The following is a 15887-nucleotide window of genomic DNA, read 5'->3' as shown; positions in this document are numbered from 1 at the left end:
ATAGTTTGAGGGGGTGGGAGGAGCAATGTTTTGGTGAACCACAGGATGAGCACAAGATGAAATTAGTAGGGATGACCAAACCCCCCAAAACATCTATCAGACAAAGTGATTTTTTAACACAACACGAAATTTGGAATGTGCTACTAAGAGATGTGATGCTAACTACCAGCTTGGCTACCAGCAGGCCTAGACCAATTTATGGAAGACACAGGGATAAATAACTATTATTTGATGGCAGAGTGACTGCTCTGAAAGGCACCTCCTGGGAAAGCATCCTTGTGAAAATATGCTGTTACAATTCCTAATACAACTTCAGATTAAAAAAAAGTCTTGACCCAGCCCATATGGTCCAACCCCTGTAGTCCTTCCCTAATACCCACAAAAATGCACAGCTGCAAATCTCTAAAAAGGTTGATTACACTGGGCCATGCATAGTTCCCAACAGAATTGCATATCTACCTTCATCGCAACACTTAATTTATCCTCCAACACTTAACATTTCTTTTCCTTGTGTACTCAATGTCTACTGAAGACAGACAACTACAGTACCTATTACCTGGTTATGATTTTTCTTTCCATATGTTGTTTAGTACAAAGTTAACATTTCAGATTAATAAATATTTAAACCTAAATTTTATGTGCAATAGCTACTAAGCAGATAAAACATTTTATCAATATAAACTTTTCAACATTGATTAAAAATAATCTGGAGACATTTCTATATTAGAAACTAAACTAATATTAGATTAACTCTTCCAAAGAATGCTAACAAAGAAATAAATTCAACCATTTTATTGAAATAAGCAACCATTTTATTTGCAAATTTCTTTAAGCTAATTTGTTTGGTAAGTGGACATTTTTAAACCTAAAATAAAAGCAGATGTGTACTTCTAAGACTAGAGTATAATAGGATTCTGATGTTAAATTTGTTGCTGTAATTTATTGTATTTTCAAACAAATTGCAAACCTTTTTATTATTACATGTTCTAGTGCTAATATCCCTTGCCTACTCAAAAGCTAAAGACAGAAATTGTTGGAACCAGTTTAGCAAACTCTGCTACCTTCAGTGTTTATTTTGTTTCCATTTATTTGATAAATTTGTTTTATTTCTAGGCTTGTAGGAAATGCTTTTATCTAGATATTATGTTTTACACATTCTTCAGATAATTCTTTATTCCTATGAACATGCAATTGTTTTTGAATATACATAGAAATAATTGTTTTTAATTACTATAGAAAGATGACAAGTAAAATAAACACAGTGATCAGTTGGGACGTGTTTTTGTATTTGTGCACAAGCATTTCCACTGATTGTTAATGGAGATTGACTGATTTAGTATTATGATGGTCGCAAAGACAACAAATAAAATCATTCCATCATCATATCATTCCACTTGAATAACTGAGCTACTAAAAAGGTTAGAATTATCCAAATATCTTCATGCAAATATTTTATTATAGACAGTAAATTGATTGAAGATCAACTTGACTGAAGTTGTGTATAAATTTATTATTATTTATTATTTTCCATGTATGTATGTATGTATGTATGTATGTATGTATGTATGAATGAATTTACTAGGGTTTTAGTTAATAAACTTGGGACTTCCTATAGGTATATATTATCCCAAATATAAAAGGCCAAATGTCAGTCAAATTCCACTGTGATCTTTTCTGTGTCTTACATAAGATGTACAAAGGTCAGGCCCCATAACCAACCATACAGTTCTGGTTCCTTGCATCTGACTATTTCCCCAATAATGTTCTCACCTAATCGAAGAATCTTAAATCTGTTGTATTTATTAAAATGTATATAGCGACCCATCTATTATCAAGTTCTGGGCAGCTCCAAGTCAGCAATTTAACTTCATATGTACAAGGTCACAAATATATGACTTTTTTTACTGCTGTATGCAATTTCATTAATATCTGTTGTTGCATCTTAGGAGAATATTTCATTTAACATAGATTTTGAGCTGAATTAAACACATTAGCATATTATTAGTAGCAAATGCAATCAGCTAATTCCTTATTTCCTCCCCAAATTTACTGATAATTTAAAACAAATGTACCAAACTAGTCTCTGAGGGATTCTTCTAGTTTGTTCCAAAATATATTGCCTTTAATAAAAATGTCATGTTATTTTCTCTGTAGTTAGCATCTACTCTAAACCCATTTTTCTCCAAAACTGTTTTCCTTTATTATTACATTCATTGTGAACAGAAAACTTGACTTTTTAAATGAAGAATTATTACAAATAGAAGATAAATTATTCATACCTGTGGGAAATTAAAAGCCAATAATTATTTATACATTTACCCTTGGCCAAATTAATTCAAAGTGTTTATTATTTTATATTTTAATAAGGCTAGATTTTAGTTCTACATTATTAAATGTGGGGTTTGGCCAGTCTAGAGAACAGAAGAACTAGGGGTGACATGATATCAGTATTCCAGTATTTGAGGGATTACCAGAAAGAAGAGGGGGGTGAACTTAGTTTTCAAAGCACCAGAAGGCAACACAAGAAACAATGGATGGAAATAAGGAGAGAAGCAACTTGGAATTAAGGAGAAACTTGCTAAGTTAGGACAATTAACCAGTGGAACAGCTTGCCTTCAGAAGTTGTAAGTGACTCAACATTGGAGGTTTCTAAGGAACATCCACTTATAACTGGACAACCACTTATCTGAAATGGTACAGGGTCTCCTGCTTGACCAGGGGCCTGGACTAGAAGACCTCCAAGGTCCCTTCCAGCTCTATTCTGATTGATTGATTGAATCTATACTGAAAGGGGTCTGAAGCATAAATCATATAGTATATGTGACATGGACATTTAAACCATATGGTAAAAAAAAAGCTTTAAAAAGTTAGGAAATGGCTTTGTTTCTGAGTAACAGCCATATAAAAAGATTCTGAATCTTCAAACTTCTAAAGATTTGATTATTAAGCATGTACTGCAACAAATATGAAATAATTTGATAAACGACTAATTTGTTACTGCTCCCAATTCAAGTAGAGGAAAAACAACTGCTTTAAAATAAGACGTTTGGATATCAAATCTTATTTTGAATGATGATATTAGGCAGAAGCTAAGCAAGCTGTTCAATTTTCCCATATAAAATAGTTTATTATCTCCAGTTCTTTGAAGGGGTAATCATCTACAGATTGTCCAATTGCATCTTTTTTCCAGGAGTGCTTCTGCCATAACTGACTTTGAATTTTGTTGAATTTTATTGTAGGGTGGCTCGGTGTCTTTCCCTTATCAGAGCTTTTTACTTTTTCTGTTTCTACAAAATCTTCAAAGCAGGAATGTAAAAAGGACTTACTTTCTTTTTGATGGTAGGGATTTGGCTGTTTATTTTTTATCCGTACTGTCTGCTTAAATATTTATAACTTTTCAAAATGCATAGATGATATCAAAGGGCTCTATAAAAACAATGGTAACAGAATTTCTTTGATTTCTTTTGTTTGGAACTTCCCCCTCCCTTTTATTAGGGAAAACAAGATACTGTTCATCTCATACCCGAGTAAAATGAGATGAAGATTAAATGTCTTTAGCATATAGCATTAATCCTGCATGATTTATCAGCAAAAACACTGTAATAGTGAAGCTCTTTTCCTGCTAGAATCTCTTTAAATTATCTTTTCTCAAATGCAAATTAAACATGTTAGTGGTTGAATCATTCATGTATCTTAGCATTTAATAAAATGCAGGAACATAAGAAATAGACAACAAAGGCAACTATATTATTACTAGAATAAAAAATAAATAAAACCTAACTTAAATTTGGGTCTCCTCTAAAAAAGAGCTACTGCTAAAGGAACACTTTTTATTTATTTTATATCCCACCTTTATTTTTATTTTTTTTGCAAATAACTCAACATAGTGAACATATCCAACACATATTCCTTTCCTATTTTTCTCACAACAATCCTGTGAGGTGAGTTGGATTGAGAGAGAATGATTGGCCCAAGGTCACTCAGTTGGTTTTCAGCGGAACTTGAACTCACAGTCTCTTGCTTTCTAGTCTGATGCCTTAATCACTAGACCAAACTGGCTATGGTATGGTTGGTTGAGGGTATGACTGGTTGAGAATGTTTTATGTACTTACCAAGGAGGATGAATATATATGACGTCCTGTGGTACTGCCTTCAAATGAGCTGTTGTTTCTTTTGCAAAAAGAACTTTAACTCTTGGCTGAATTTCAACAATTTCTTTTATGATAGAACCATCAGCACAAATTTGTCCCAGTTGATGACAGTTAGCTATGCAAAGAGTGCATTCTTCATGCATTTCTAAGATCTTCACAATTAATACACCAGGTTTGCCACCTAGAAGTTAAGCAATAAAATACAATTAAGAAATAATGAAAACATGTGAAAAGAAAATTTTCTAAAACTTCTGTTACAAATAAGAAATCAGAAATGAATTTGTATGGACTTATTTTAATTGCACAGAACTTCAGTAAAACAAAACTTTGTATCTGTTACAGAGCAGCTTATTCTTAAAGTGCTTTTTAATAAACTTAAACATTAAATAGTATGTTATAACAAAATGGAATTATATTTAAGACAATGCTATCCAAACATTTCCAATTATTTGGCTTGTTAAAACTGGCATGAAAAACATGTGCTAGAGGCTCTCATAGGCTAGTATTTTTTACAGCTATGAGGCAATTTCCTGTATTTCTATCAAAACAACACTTCTCAAAAGACCGAGAGTAAATCGGCAAGCCTCATAATCTCACTTATTGTATGAAAAAGGTTAGCATCTAATAACTTAAGTTATCCTTAGTCATCTTAGTAGAAAGAAATTTTTCTAATAAAGAAAATACTGCATAAATCTTGCAATAAAATCCCAAAGCAAGGGGAAGCTAGCGTGCCAATATACTTTTATCCATTATGAATATCTAATGAACTATTGAAGAATGATAGCAAAATCATTTTTAAGAATATAAACACCAACTTTTAGTGAGTTGCTTGATTATAGAAGAACAGACTACAGCTTCTGTGGACAGCAAAATTTATGTGCTTGCTCTTATTTAAAAGCTGTATCCTGTGATTCCTCTCTCTCCCCCTTATATTAGATTGCATTTTAATATTTGTGTATGAAACATAAGATATATTTAAAAAGTTGACCAGCAAAGGAAAAACAAAAAACACATTTGACACTTTGAAATATTAAAGCATCAGAAAATATTTTTCTGTGATGTTTGAATATGGTGTACCAGGATTTCTAAGTAACTAGAAAGTACAGCCAAGAAGGGGCTTAAAGCACAACATCAAAGAAAGTCTGTTCCTGAAACTGCAGCTGCCCTATCAGTTAGGTTCTACATGGAAATCACAAGGCTAAGTTCTTCCCTGGAAGGCAATTCTTTTCAAATACTTGCCTAGAATAAAAAAAAGTTACATGTCAAACGTGGAGGGAGAAGTTTGTTGTAAAACCTAGCAATATATCACTATGGAATAGACGAAAGTTCTATCTAAAACTTAAAAAATCTACCTGATGTTATTTATTCAATTTTAATCTGATTGTTGTATTTTACTTGTGTTGCAAAAAATTCAAAATGGTCAGAGCAACTTGTCTGCTCACCAGGCATAATGTGTTTGCAGCCATGCCTGACGTAGTAGAAGAGACCAAAACAGAAAAAAGCAATCCCTGACCTTCCTGAGTTGTTTTTCTTTTATAAGTCTTATTCCTTCTTGGTGTATGTAGTCAAAGTCATTCTGTACTCATCTATATAACTCCCTGAACAACTGCTTTGTGTGCTTGCTCGCTCTCTCCCACCCCCCCCATCACATACCACACCACCACCACCACCACCTAACAAATTTGCTGTCAGAAGAAAATGAGCAAATTGAGAACATTTATGTCACCTTTGAGCTCTTGGATGAAAACTAAAGCATCAATGGAATACATATGTATATCAATATTTATTTTCATTATTGATTTCATTAGTGGTAGAATTCCAATTAGCTCTACAACTGATTCCAATTTAAAGTAGGTAAGTAAGTGAAGTATCAAGGATCAACTTGAAAAATGAATGTAAATACCTGACCTACTGTTCATTTTATGGATACATTATATGCTTATTTGAGCCCTTAAATTGTTTTTAGCACTAGAGAAAAACATTTGAAAATATGTCTAAACTTATATTTTAAAAAATAAGCAAGGATGTGCAAAATATTATGTATAAAAACCAGCCAATTTCAGGTGGCCTGCGTCAGCACACACATATTTGAACTAGGCATAGATACAAATTATGTTCCAGGCAGGAGTGACTGAAGAAAAAAATAGGGCTATTTGCAACAAGTAAGTGGAGATTAACATATCGGTGTAATGGTTAAGGCATCAGGCTAGAAAGTGGGAGATTCTGAGTTCTAGTCCTGCCTGAAGCATGAAACCAGCTGATGACCTTGGGTCAGTCACTCTATCTCAGTCCCAGGAAAGAGATAATGGCAAATCCCTTCTGAAAATGCTGCAAACACTTGTTGCCAATATTTAAAAAAAACCCACCTGACTTGAAGGCATTTTTAAGAGCTCTGGAGAGATTGTTTGGTAGTTTAGCCTGCAGCCCATGTGGAAAATAAAGCAAGACATGGTAAGACATATTCAGCCTTCCCTCACATATCCCATAAGATTCCTGTTTTGGGTTTCAGTTCAACCTAATTTCCTGTTTTTGTTTTGAGTTGAAAATAACACTAATTCTGTGGTTTGTACACACTCCAAAAAACAAGAATCAGCAGTCTTTCAAATATCTAGTAAAAAGATAAATAGGGCAGTTTGTATGACTAAATTTGAATAAGTTTTCTCCATTTCTAAAATCAAGTCCAGTGCAGTCCTCTACTCCTCCTCTGGTTGAATAGCACTGAATGGTACAATTAATTAGTTATGTAAAATAGATTATAGCAAACTGTGGACAAGTAATTATTAGCATCTAGACTTTTTTTTAAGAAATTCATACATCAGTTATCTCTCAAAATCAGTTTTACCGGCAATTGCAAGTCTAGTTTCTACCTTCTCAAAGAAAGCTTATATTTAAGGCCATACCTTGATTGACTTAGAGCTTTCAGGAAAAGTATGCTTGGGCATGTATATGCATCTGTGTGTGTGTGTACATACAAAGGCAGACCATTCTAAGTCCGCTATCAACTGTTGCTTGATTTTGAATATATGTCAGGTTCAGGCTGCATTTAGCTATTGTAACATTCTCTCCTACATACATTCCCATTCCTTAGGTCTTATCCTCAAAATCTAGATGATAAGACAGGTGAAAATGTTGTAATGAAAAGGTGAATGCAGACAAGGTACAGTCAAATAATCCAATTTAGCTATATTTATTTATTCAATTTATTCCTAGTTTTGGATAGTTGCTTATGTCATGTCAATGACTCTTAGCAGCTGACAGCAATTAAAATACCCAAACAACATACAAAAATCAATAAAAAGCACCATTAAAAACAGAAATGACTACAATTAGCACAATATCCAATCAGTACCTCACAAACAACACATCGAAGAGCTTTTATAAGTACTATGGTGCCAGCCATATCAAGCAGATAAGAGATTGAAGCAAAGAAACATACACAAAGCTAATCTGCATGGAGAAGCTTAGAAATGCTAACGAAAATTGTCATTTCCATTAGCAATTGGTAGGAATCTGACCCATTCGAAAAGATTTGTTGTACTTGATCCTATTTGGCTTAGAAAGTCTGATACATATTTCACCAATTTGATATAAAAGAAGAATCCAAAATAGATCTCTTAACTCTGCCCCTTCTTCCTCATTCTACTATGTTTACTATTAGTTTTACATCATCCATATGGTGATAATATTTATTTTTTCTTTCCAATGCAGGAAGTGAGCATCTGTCTTTGCTTCTCTGAGGAAGGACATACTATTGCCAAATAACTGCAGCAATAACATTCTGGACTTCTAAATTATATCCTCTGAGAAGTTGACATATGCTCTAATGAGAAATTGTTGTGGTATCAAAAGCAGCCAGAAAAGATGGCCAGCTACTGTCATCTTGGTATTTTTTTTAAATAACTATGAGCCAAGGTTCTTGCAATCAAAAAACTATGTGCATTCATAACAGAATGACTGAGAAAGGCAAAGCAGCCTCCATAATTGGGAACTAGAGAACTTAACTAATAGAGGGTGTTTTATAAGGGATTACAGATTAACAGAGTTGGAAGGGACCTTGTAGGTATCTAGTCCAATTCCCCACCCAAGCAGGAGACTCTACACCATTTCTGACAAATGGCAGTCCAATCTCTTCTTGAAAGTCTCAAATGATGAAGCTCCCACAACTTCTGAAGGCAAACTTACCGGTAGGTTTCTAGCGAAAAGTGATATTTAAGCTCAAGTACAAAATGAAAAGAAATGAATGGAATTTTCTCCTCTCACTATATGCTATATTATATAGACATATACTGTATATTGTTTTGGCCCCAGTTGAATAGTTCAGAGCTAATTCTGTTTTACTGCTGAATGAGTAGACCCAGGTTCTGTTAGATTTTGAGTTGAGAATTGATGCAAGGGGAGGGAGGGAGGAAGGGAAGGAGGGAGGGAGGGAAGGAAGGAAGGAAGGAAGGAAGGAAGGAAGGAAGGAAGGAAGGAAGGAAGGAAGTTTCAACTGATGTAAGCTATCAGATGTTTCCCTGTTCTAAGAATTAAAGGTTTAGAGAGCAACTAAGGATTCTGAACAGCTTGCCCTCTAGTTTCTCATGCTGTGATTATTCAATCAAATGATCTGAGTGATGACAAATTCTTGGCTTCTAATCTTGGCAAGCATTTTGGAGGTCTTTCTTTCCCTCTGAAAATGACATTCAGAGCCCATATTGGCTTCAGTGTGGGTCATTATAGATCTGTAACAAACAAGATGAATACAGTATTGATTTGCTGCTCCTCTTCTGTAAAAAGCTCAATCCCTTTGATCTTCAATTTCTCCAAATATATAAAAAGGAAGCATTAGAAACCTTTCCTCTGAAACCCAAGATTTCTGTTGCTAAGTGAAACATTGGTTAAGTGAGTTTTGCCTCATTTTACGACTTTGCCACAGTTGTTAAGTGAATCACTGAGATTGTTAAGTTAGTAATATAGATAAGTGAATTTGGCTTCTCCATTGACTTTGCTTGCCAGAAGGTTACAAAAGTGATCCCATGACCCCAGGGACAGTGCAACCATCATAAATCTGAGTCAGTTGCCAAGCATCTGAATTTTGATCACGTGACCATGGGGAATGCCTCAAGGGCCATAAGTGTGAAAACCATCGTAAGTCACTTTTTTCAGTGCTGTTGTAATTTCAGTCACTAAATGAATTGTTGTAAGTCAAGCACTACGTGTATAACCAGTATTTATGTGTGGATATTTTGGTTTGAACTACAATTCATTTATTCATTCACTTCAAGTTTTTAATAAAGCAAATTATCTAGCAATTATTAAAAAATCTAATCAAAAATATACAATCTGCTTTTAAACAATTGGATTTGTTTCCCCAATATAACAAATGCTCAATTCTTTTGTTTCTCATGTTACTTAATCTCACAGTTATATCTCTAAAATGACACAGTATAAATAACTGCAATGCCACTTACCATTTGAAATAATTTCATTGTTAAATTCTATCAATTCAAGCAAAACAGGAATTATAGCATTAACAACTAATTTTATAAAGAGACCTGAAATTCATCAAATCACTTCTAGACAATACAATGAGACAATGAACATGACTTGATGTTTTTACTAATTGTAAACAATTGGCTTCTTCAGAGCAGATTTAGATCTTGACAAAAAAAAAAGCCATGTCTTTACATACTGTCCATGCTCATTGAATGGTATGCTCACTACCCATGATCAATGGATATATAGATATTATTTACACCATAAATGCTAGAAGTAAATATTTTATAAAATTCCAGAAAATGGCAGATGTGTATGAGGATAATGAGATATTCTGGAATTCCCATTTTCTAAAGTCATATTTGAGTGACTGACATCTGAAGACCTTCTTATAATCAAAGAAATGGAATTTTAGAATTAAAACATAGGACATTCCCATATCACTGACAGCGATTCCATCAAAACCACTGTCCATTTCATTGAGGCCTTCATACAATCTTTATCTGGTGGTTTTGTTTTTCTCCAATTTTCTGATTTGTTTCCTTGTTCACTCATTATTTTAATCCCTCTTCACTTCTCTATGTATTTCTCCCTCATTTCTGATGTTGTTTTTCTTTTCCTTTAAAAAAACTTTCTTAAATTTAATATTATTCCATTTCCACAAAAACCCACAAAAAAGAAATAAGCTAAAACAATTTTACATTTGTGAAAGTTTGGGATTTTAAATGCCATGTCTCATTTGAGACAACGACGAATCCGCATAGACAGGAGATTGTACAATTTGCCTCGTGGTGTAACCGGAACAATCTGGAACTGAACATACTTCAAAACCGTAGAAATGGTGGCAGACTTTAGGATCCCATAGTACCACCTCTTACAATACTAAACAGCACAGTATCAACAGTAGAGACCTTCAAGTTTCTAGGTTCTATCATATCACAAGACCTACCCACCTGCCTTCAACTTGAGGACCTGTATACAGCACAAGTAAAAAAAGAGGGCTTGAAAATATTTACAGATCCCTCACATCCTGGAAATAAACTGTTTCAACTCCTACCCTCAAAACGACGCTATAGAGCACTGCACACCAGAACAACTAGAAACAAGGACAGTTTTTCCCCAAATGCCATCACTCTGCTAAACAAATAATTCCCTCAACACTGTTCAACTATTTACAAAGTCTGCACTACTGTTACTATTAATCTTCTCATCACTCCTTATCACCTATCCCCTCCCATTTGTGACTGCAACTTTGTCGCTTGTATTCTTACGATTTATACTGACTGTTTCCTAGTATGATTTGATTGCTTATTATACCCTGTGACTATTATTAAGTGTTGTACCTTATAACTCTTGACTCTTGATGAATGTATCTTTTCTTTTATGTACACTGAGAGCATTTGCACCAAGACAAATTCCTTGTGTGTCCAATCACACTTGGCCAATAAAGAATTCTATTCTATTCATTGTCTATCTTATTCTTTCCTTGGGAGTGTGAAGGAACCTCTGGGAAAGCCAGATGACCAAAAGGTCAGTATTTGGGAAAGTCCCAAGAAAAGCCCAGCAGCAAGAAAAAAAAAAGGAAAAAAAAGTGGGTATTTCTTTAATTATCTTCCCTATAGAAATTGTTCTTTAGGAGAACTTTTCTGTGCTGAACATTTAGGATGGTTTCTTTCCAAAAATATAATCCTGTTAAGTCTGCAAAGCTTATTATCAATTATATAACAACATTCTTCCATTGTTCTTATTTTCTGCTGAAGGAGGTTACAGATACTTGTGCACAGGTGTACCAAATAAGCCAGAAGACATTTGGCAGGAGAAGCTTTTTAAACATAAAACCAATGACTCAATCCATAGAGAAAAAAGGGGAGTGTACACACATTGTACAAACTTAAGTAAGTGCTACTTTAAGCCTAATCATAAAAGCTTAGACTTGAAAAATGTTTACTTTTACTTAAATAGCAGTTTACTTTCCTCAAATAAGATAGGCAAATGTGAGAAAAAACTACAGGCATATAAGGCATAGACTGTTTGGAAGTCTATGATTTAAGATAAAGATATTGATATGTATTTTCTAGCTTCTTTTAAACAAATCTCTTGGCCTATTGTAAAGGCTTCTAATTAACAAATGTGTTTGTATGTGCCTTACACAGAAAGAGACAAAGTACACTTTTTTTCAACTACAACAACAAAATGCAGTGATCAGATATCACAAAAGGAACACTGGAAATCTGCCATTCTTTGGAACTCTAAAATATTTACTTCCAGCATTCACTGAAATTGACAGCAATTATAAAATATAGTGCTATTAAGATACTGGAAGGAGGTAATTAAATAGTCCTATCAATAAAAATAATCTAAATGGTGTATAGGCATTATTGCACTCTTAAAATGTAGGTTTTCATGCAAAAGAAGCTGCCAAATTGCACCGTCCTTTTTGTATTTCTTTAAATAAAGAGCATGAGCATTTCAGAGTTGGATCTTGGTCATACAGAGAAGGCCTATGCAACATGTCAGATTCAAAAATAAATAGAACTTCATAGAACTCAAAGACACACGACTATCTTCAATTTCTTAAAGTACAGATAATTTCAGAAAGAAGAAAACTCTGGTTTAAGGAATTGTAGATATGTGTTGTATCCTACCATGAATATGGGAATACAACATAAATCTACGTTTTTACTCTTTTTTGAGGGAGAAGAAAATTCAGAATTTTTAAAAATGCGATAGCTAACTGAGAAACTTACACTCTTTTGTCCATTGACTATCTTCTGGCTCACCCCTCCTCCCATATTTTTTCTTCTCTGTTAATCAAATATAAATATGTCATATATTTGATAATACTAACAAGTCCACCATGCCATCTGTCATCATCTGCAATTGGAACAAATAAGGTACTGTGATAATGCTGTTGCCGAACAGCAAGAAGCTACTAAGCAATGGGAATGTTGGACAATATACATCATATTGTGACATCTTTGGGATTGTACGCATAATATCAGTGGTCACATTCACAATATCCATGATGTCTTTCTACATTCCATTACTGAAGTTTGAACTGATGGAAAGAACATTTCCACTAGCTATATAATCACAAAGAATCTGATATACCATTTGTAGAACCACTCCACAACTTACATCTTCTTGATGAACCAGAGGAGCTGCCAAACACTGTGAACATCAAAGCAGATATGTAACTATTTAAGTAAAACAAAGCTGTTGGATGTGATGACGTCTTAGCAGAAGCACTAAAGTCACAAGATGACTCTTTATTATGACAACTGCACTTCCTAATTCAGTTGTTCTGTACTTCAGAACAAATACCAAGCACATGGAAGCAAGACAATATCACATTCTCAAAGCAAGCAATCCTAATCTCCATCTTTAGCAAAGAAGATAGCTATAAATGAAAAAAAAATGCTGTCCATAGTCAGTAAAATACTGTATGTACCATCCAACTCTAAATATAAAACAAAAAGAAAAATTGGTTCATGAAGACCAGGATAGTTTTTGATATCTATGATATTTCACTATTGCAATAGGTGCTATGGGGGGAGGGTGATTAGTGCTGTCACTGAAGTTTTTAATTTATTCATCTACTGCTTATGGCAAAAGGTTTATATTATATATCCCAAAATGCACCTAAACTGCATACTTGGAGGATATTGAATGAGCATATTGATGAACATATTTTTTACATATGTGGGCATGGTTTTCTAGACCTCCACAATGCAGTGCACACTAAAATTGTATCAGAAAATGGTAAAAAAAAAATAGCAGCCATTTTCACACTACGCACGTGAATTTGTTAAGGCCTGGTATTCTACCAAAGGAGCAATTAAGAAACATATTGACCCAGATCCAGCATATGAATAAATAAAAAAACAGACCATTCAAACAACCAATCAACAAAAGAACAATCAGCTGCTCAGAATTTAAATATAGCTCCAAATGAACAACCAACCAAATGACCAACTGAGCACACTGGAATACAAGACACTTATAAGCTAAGAAGAATAGAACAAGACAATCCTGCTGATGATGTTACCTAGTCTGGTAATGAAACGTTCGGAAACTAAATTGAAACAAGCTTGGAAAGCAAACCACCGCCAAAATCTAAAACCCAAGCTATAAATATTTTCTATTATTTCAAAATAGCAGCCATTATTCAGTCTTTTCACTTCGCCAGAGGAACACAAATCCCCAGAAGCACTGAAGCTATATTCAACTAAGACTTATGCACAATTACTTTTTGGCACCCAGCTATGACCTTACACTTCATATTGCTCTTGAAAGTGTCCATTTCTATATTCCTATGGGATATATTTCAGGTAGCCACTTGCTTCCTACATGTAGTATTGAGGAAGGAAGGAGGGAAGGCTATGCAAAGTAGAAATTGGTGCATGGATCTGATTCATAGCATATTGTTTGAAGTTATTGTTCTTTACAACAGGACTAAAGTTCTTTCCTTATTCAAGACAATTACAAACCAATATTGTTCAGAACAATTTTACAGAAACTTCAGCATTTCAGCTTTTCCAATGCATTCATAATGATGAGTAATAAACTCAAGAGTTTGCACTCAGAGCACTTAAACAAAATATTAAAGACCAGAAAGCCCAACAGGATCAGTATGCTCTACCTAGGAACATTTTTCTGAGCAGTCAAATCTCTTTTTACAAACCAGCAAGCTATTTGCATCAAATAACTCATTCCAAATTCTGAAGACTACTAATTTTAGCATCTTTCAATGCTCTCAACACATCAGTTTTAGAGGGCTGATAAAAAAAAACCTCTATGAGCCGAGACTGTGCCCCTGTGAATAAGGGACTGTTGAAACTTCAGTTCATGTCCTGCTGTACTGCAACACTTTACAAGGACTCAAGAACCTACCTTATAATTCCTTATCTGGTAAAACACCTGAGTAATTATGATCCTTTTTTTAATGTACAGTTATTCTTATGATTTAGTCTCCTTGAATATAGCAAAATTTTGTTATACTGCCTTTAAAATCAGGCACACTTGGATTATCCACTGATAAAACTACCATCAATTGTAATGTTTTATCTTGTTTGATTTTTAATGTGTTTGTTTGCAATTCTGGTCAGTGATCGGAATTTTTAAAAAGTATTAATACATCAAAATGTAAATGTTTCAATCAGTGGTATCATCAGTCCTGCTATATTGGGCTAAATCATGAATGCTTCTGTAACCAGATATTGAAAACCTTCTATGTAGGAGTCTTTGGCAATATAATGATAGACTATAATGAAAAAAGAAACCACGTGTCAACAATATTGCAACTAGCCAACAATAACTGATGAAACAAAAAATGGTGGCTGAGATGGTTTGGGCACATTTGCATAATAGACCCAGTTTGTTTTCCATAAAGTTACATGGGAGCACAAAGATGGAAAGTTCAACCCTGAGTATCAAGGCAACTCTAGAAAATATAGATTGTAACTGACCCAGATTAGACTTGAATCCATTACAGCAAGGGACAACACATTTTGGGCAAGGCATTATAGCAAATGCCCATGACTCTATAGCACCATAGCAGCATATTGGATGTACTCAAGTTCATAGTTGCCATTTCACCATATTTTAAGAGACTTTGGATAATCAGCAATGTTTACTATTAACAGTTAAAAGCCCCAAACATATATGTTGAAAAAACACCACTGAGTGCAAATAAATATAAGATCTTCATGTTTCTTCCTTCAAGAAGCAACACAAAATATTTATATATCAAACTTCTTAAATGCCCATCTCCCTCACAGAGGTGTTCTGGGTGGTAAGCATATTATGACTGTCAAACCTTGAAAACATAAACTTACGAAGCCATATCAATATAACCCATTATCCCTAAATGCTATTAACCCTATAACATGTCTACATCCCTATTCCGACCTTCACTAACTGATCCCCACCTGGTACCACCTTCACCATGTTTTAACCTAAGGCTTAATTACCACCTATATGTGCCCCATCCCCCCTTTAACAATATGCACCACATCAAGAGTTGTTTTAGAATCCATCCTGTAGCCCCGCAGTTGCTTCAGAATCCATCCTCCATCCCCGCAATTGTTGCAGAATTCATCCTCAGCTTGGCTGAGTCATTCCAAAGCCATGGGCCAGCACACAAGCAGAAATACAGATCCAGCAGCAGCAGAGATAAGGTGACATGGCCAGCTGACTTGCTGCGAGGCATATTCGGAGTTGACGGGCTCTGAGTGAACTCAGAGCCCAACACATAAAACT

The 15887-nt window shown here is 34.4% G+C and overlaps 1 protein-coding gene across 3 annotated transcripts in view; it reads right to left on the bottom strand.

Annotated features, from left to right (window-relative positions):
- Nucleotides 1-15887, bottom strand: part of SPIDR (scaffold protein involved in DNA repair) — a 204410-nt gene that overhangs the window by 102186 nt on the left and 86337 nt on the right. For all 3 annotated transcript variants that reach the window (XR_015748893.1, XM_087961705.1, XM_087961704.1), the window contains exon 8: nt 4113-4332. Coding sequence is in view for 2 of the 3 variants with exons in the window: in XM_087961705.1 (XP_087817831.1) it covers nt 4113-4332 (220 nt within the window). In the remaining variant the exon portion in view is untranslated. The remainder of the gene's footprint in view (nt 1-4112; nt 4333-15887) is intronic.

Source organism: Notechis scutatus, chromosome 3 (assembly GCF_049901735.1).
Source record: "Notechis scutatus isolate UNSWTSFEM ecotype Mainland chromosome 3, rNotScu1.2, whole genome shotgun sequence".
Lineage (NCBI taxonomy): Eukaryota > Metazoa > Chordata > Lepidosauria > Squamata > Elapidae > Notechis > Notechis scutatus.
This window is presented reverse-complemented; position numbering and strand designations above follow the sequence as displayed.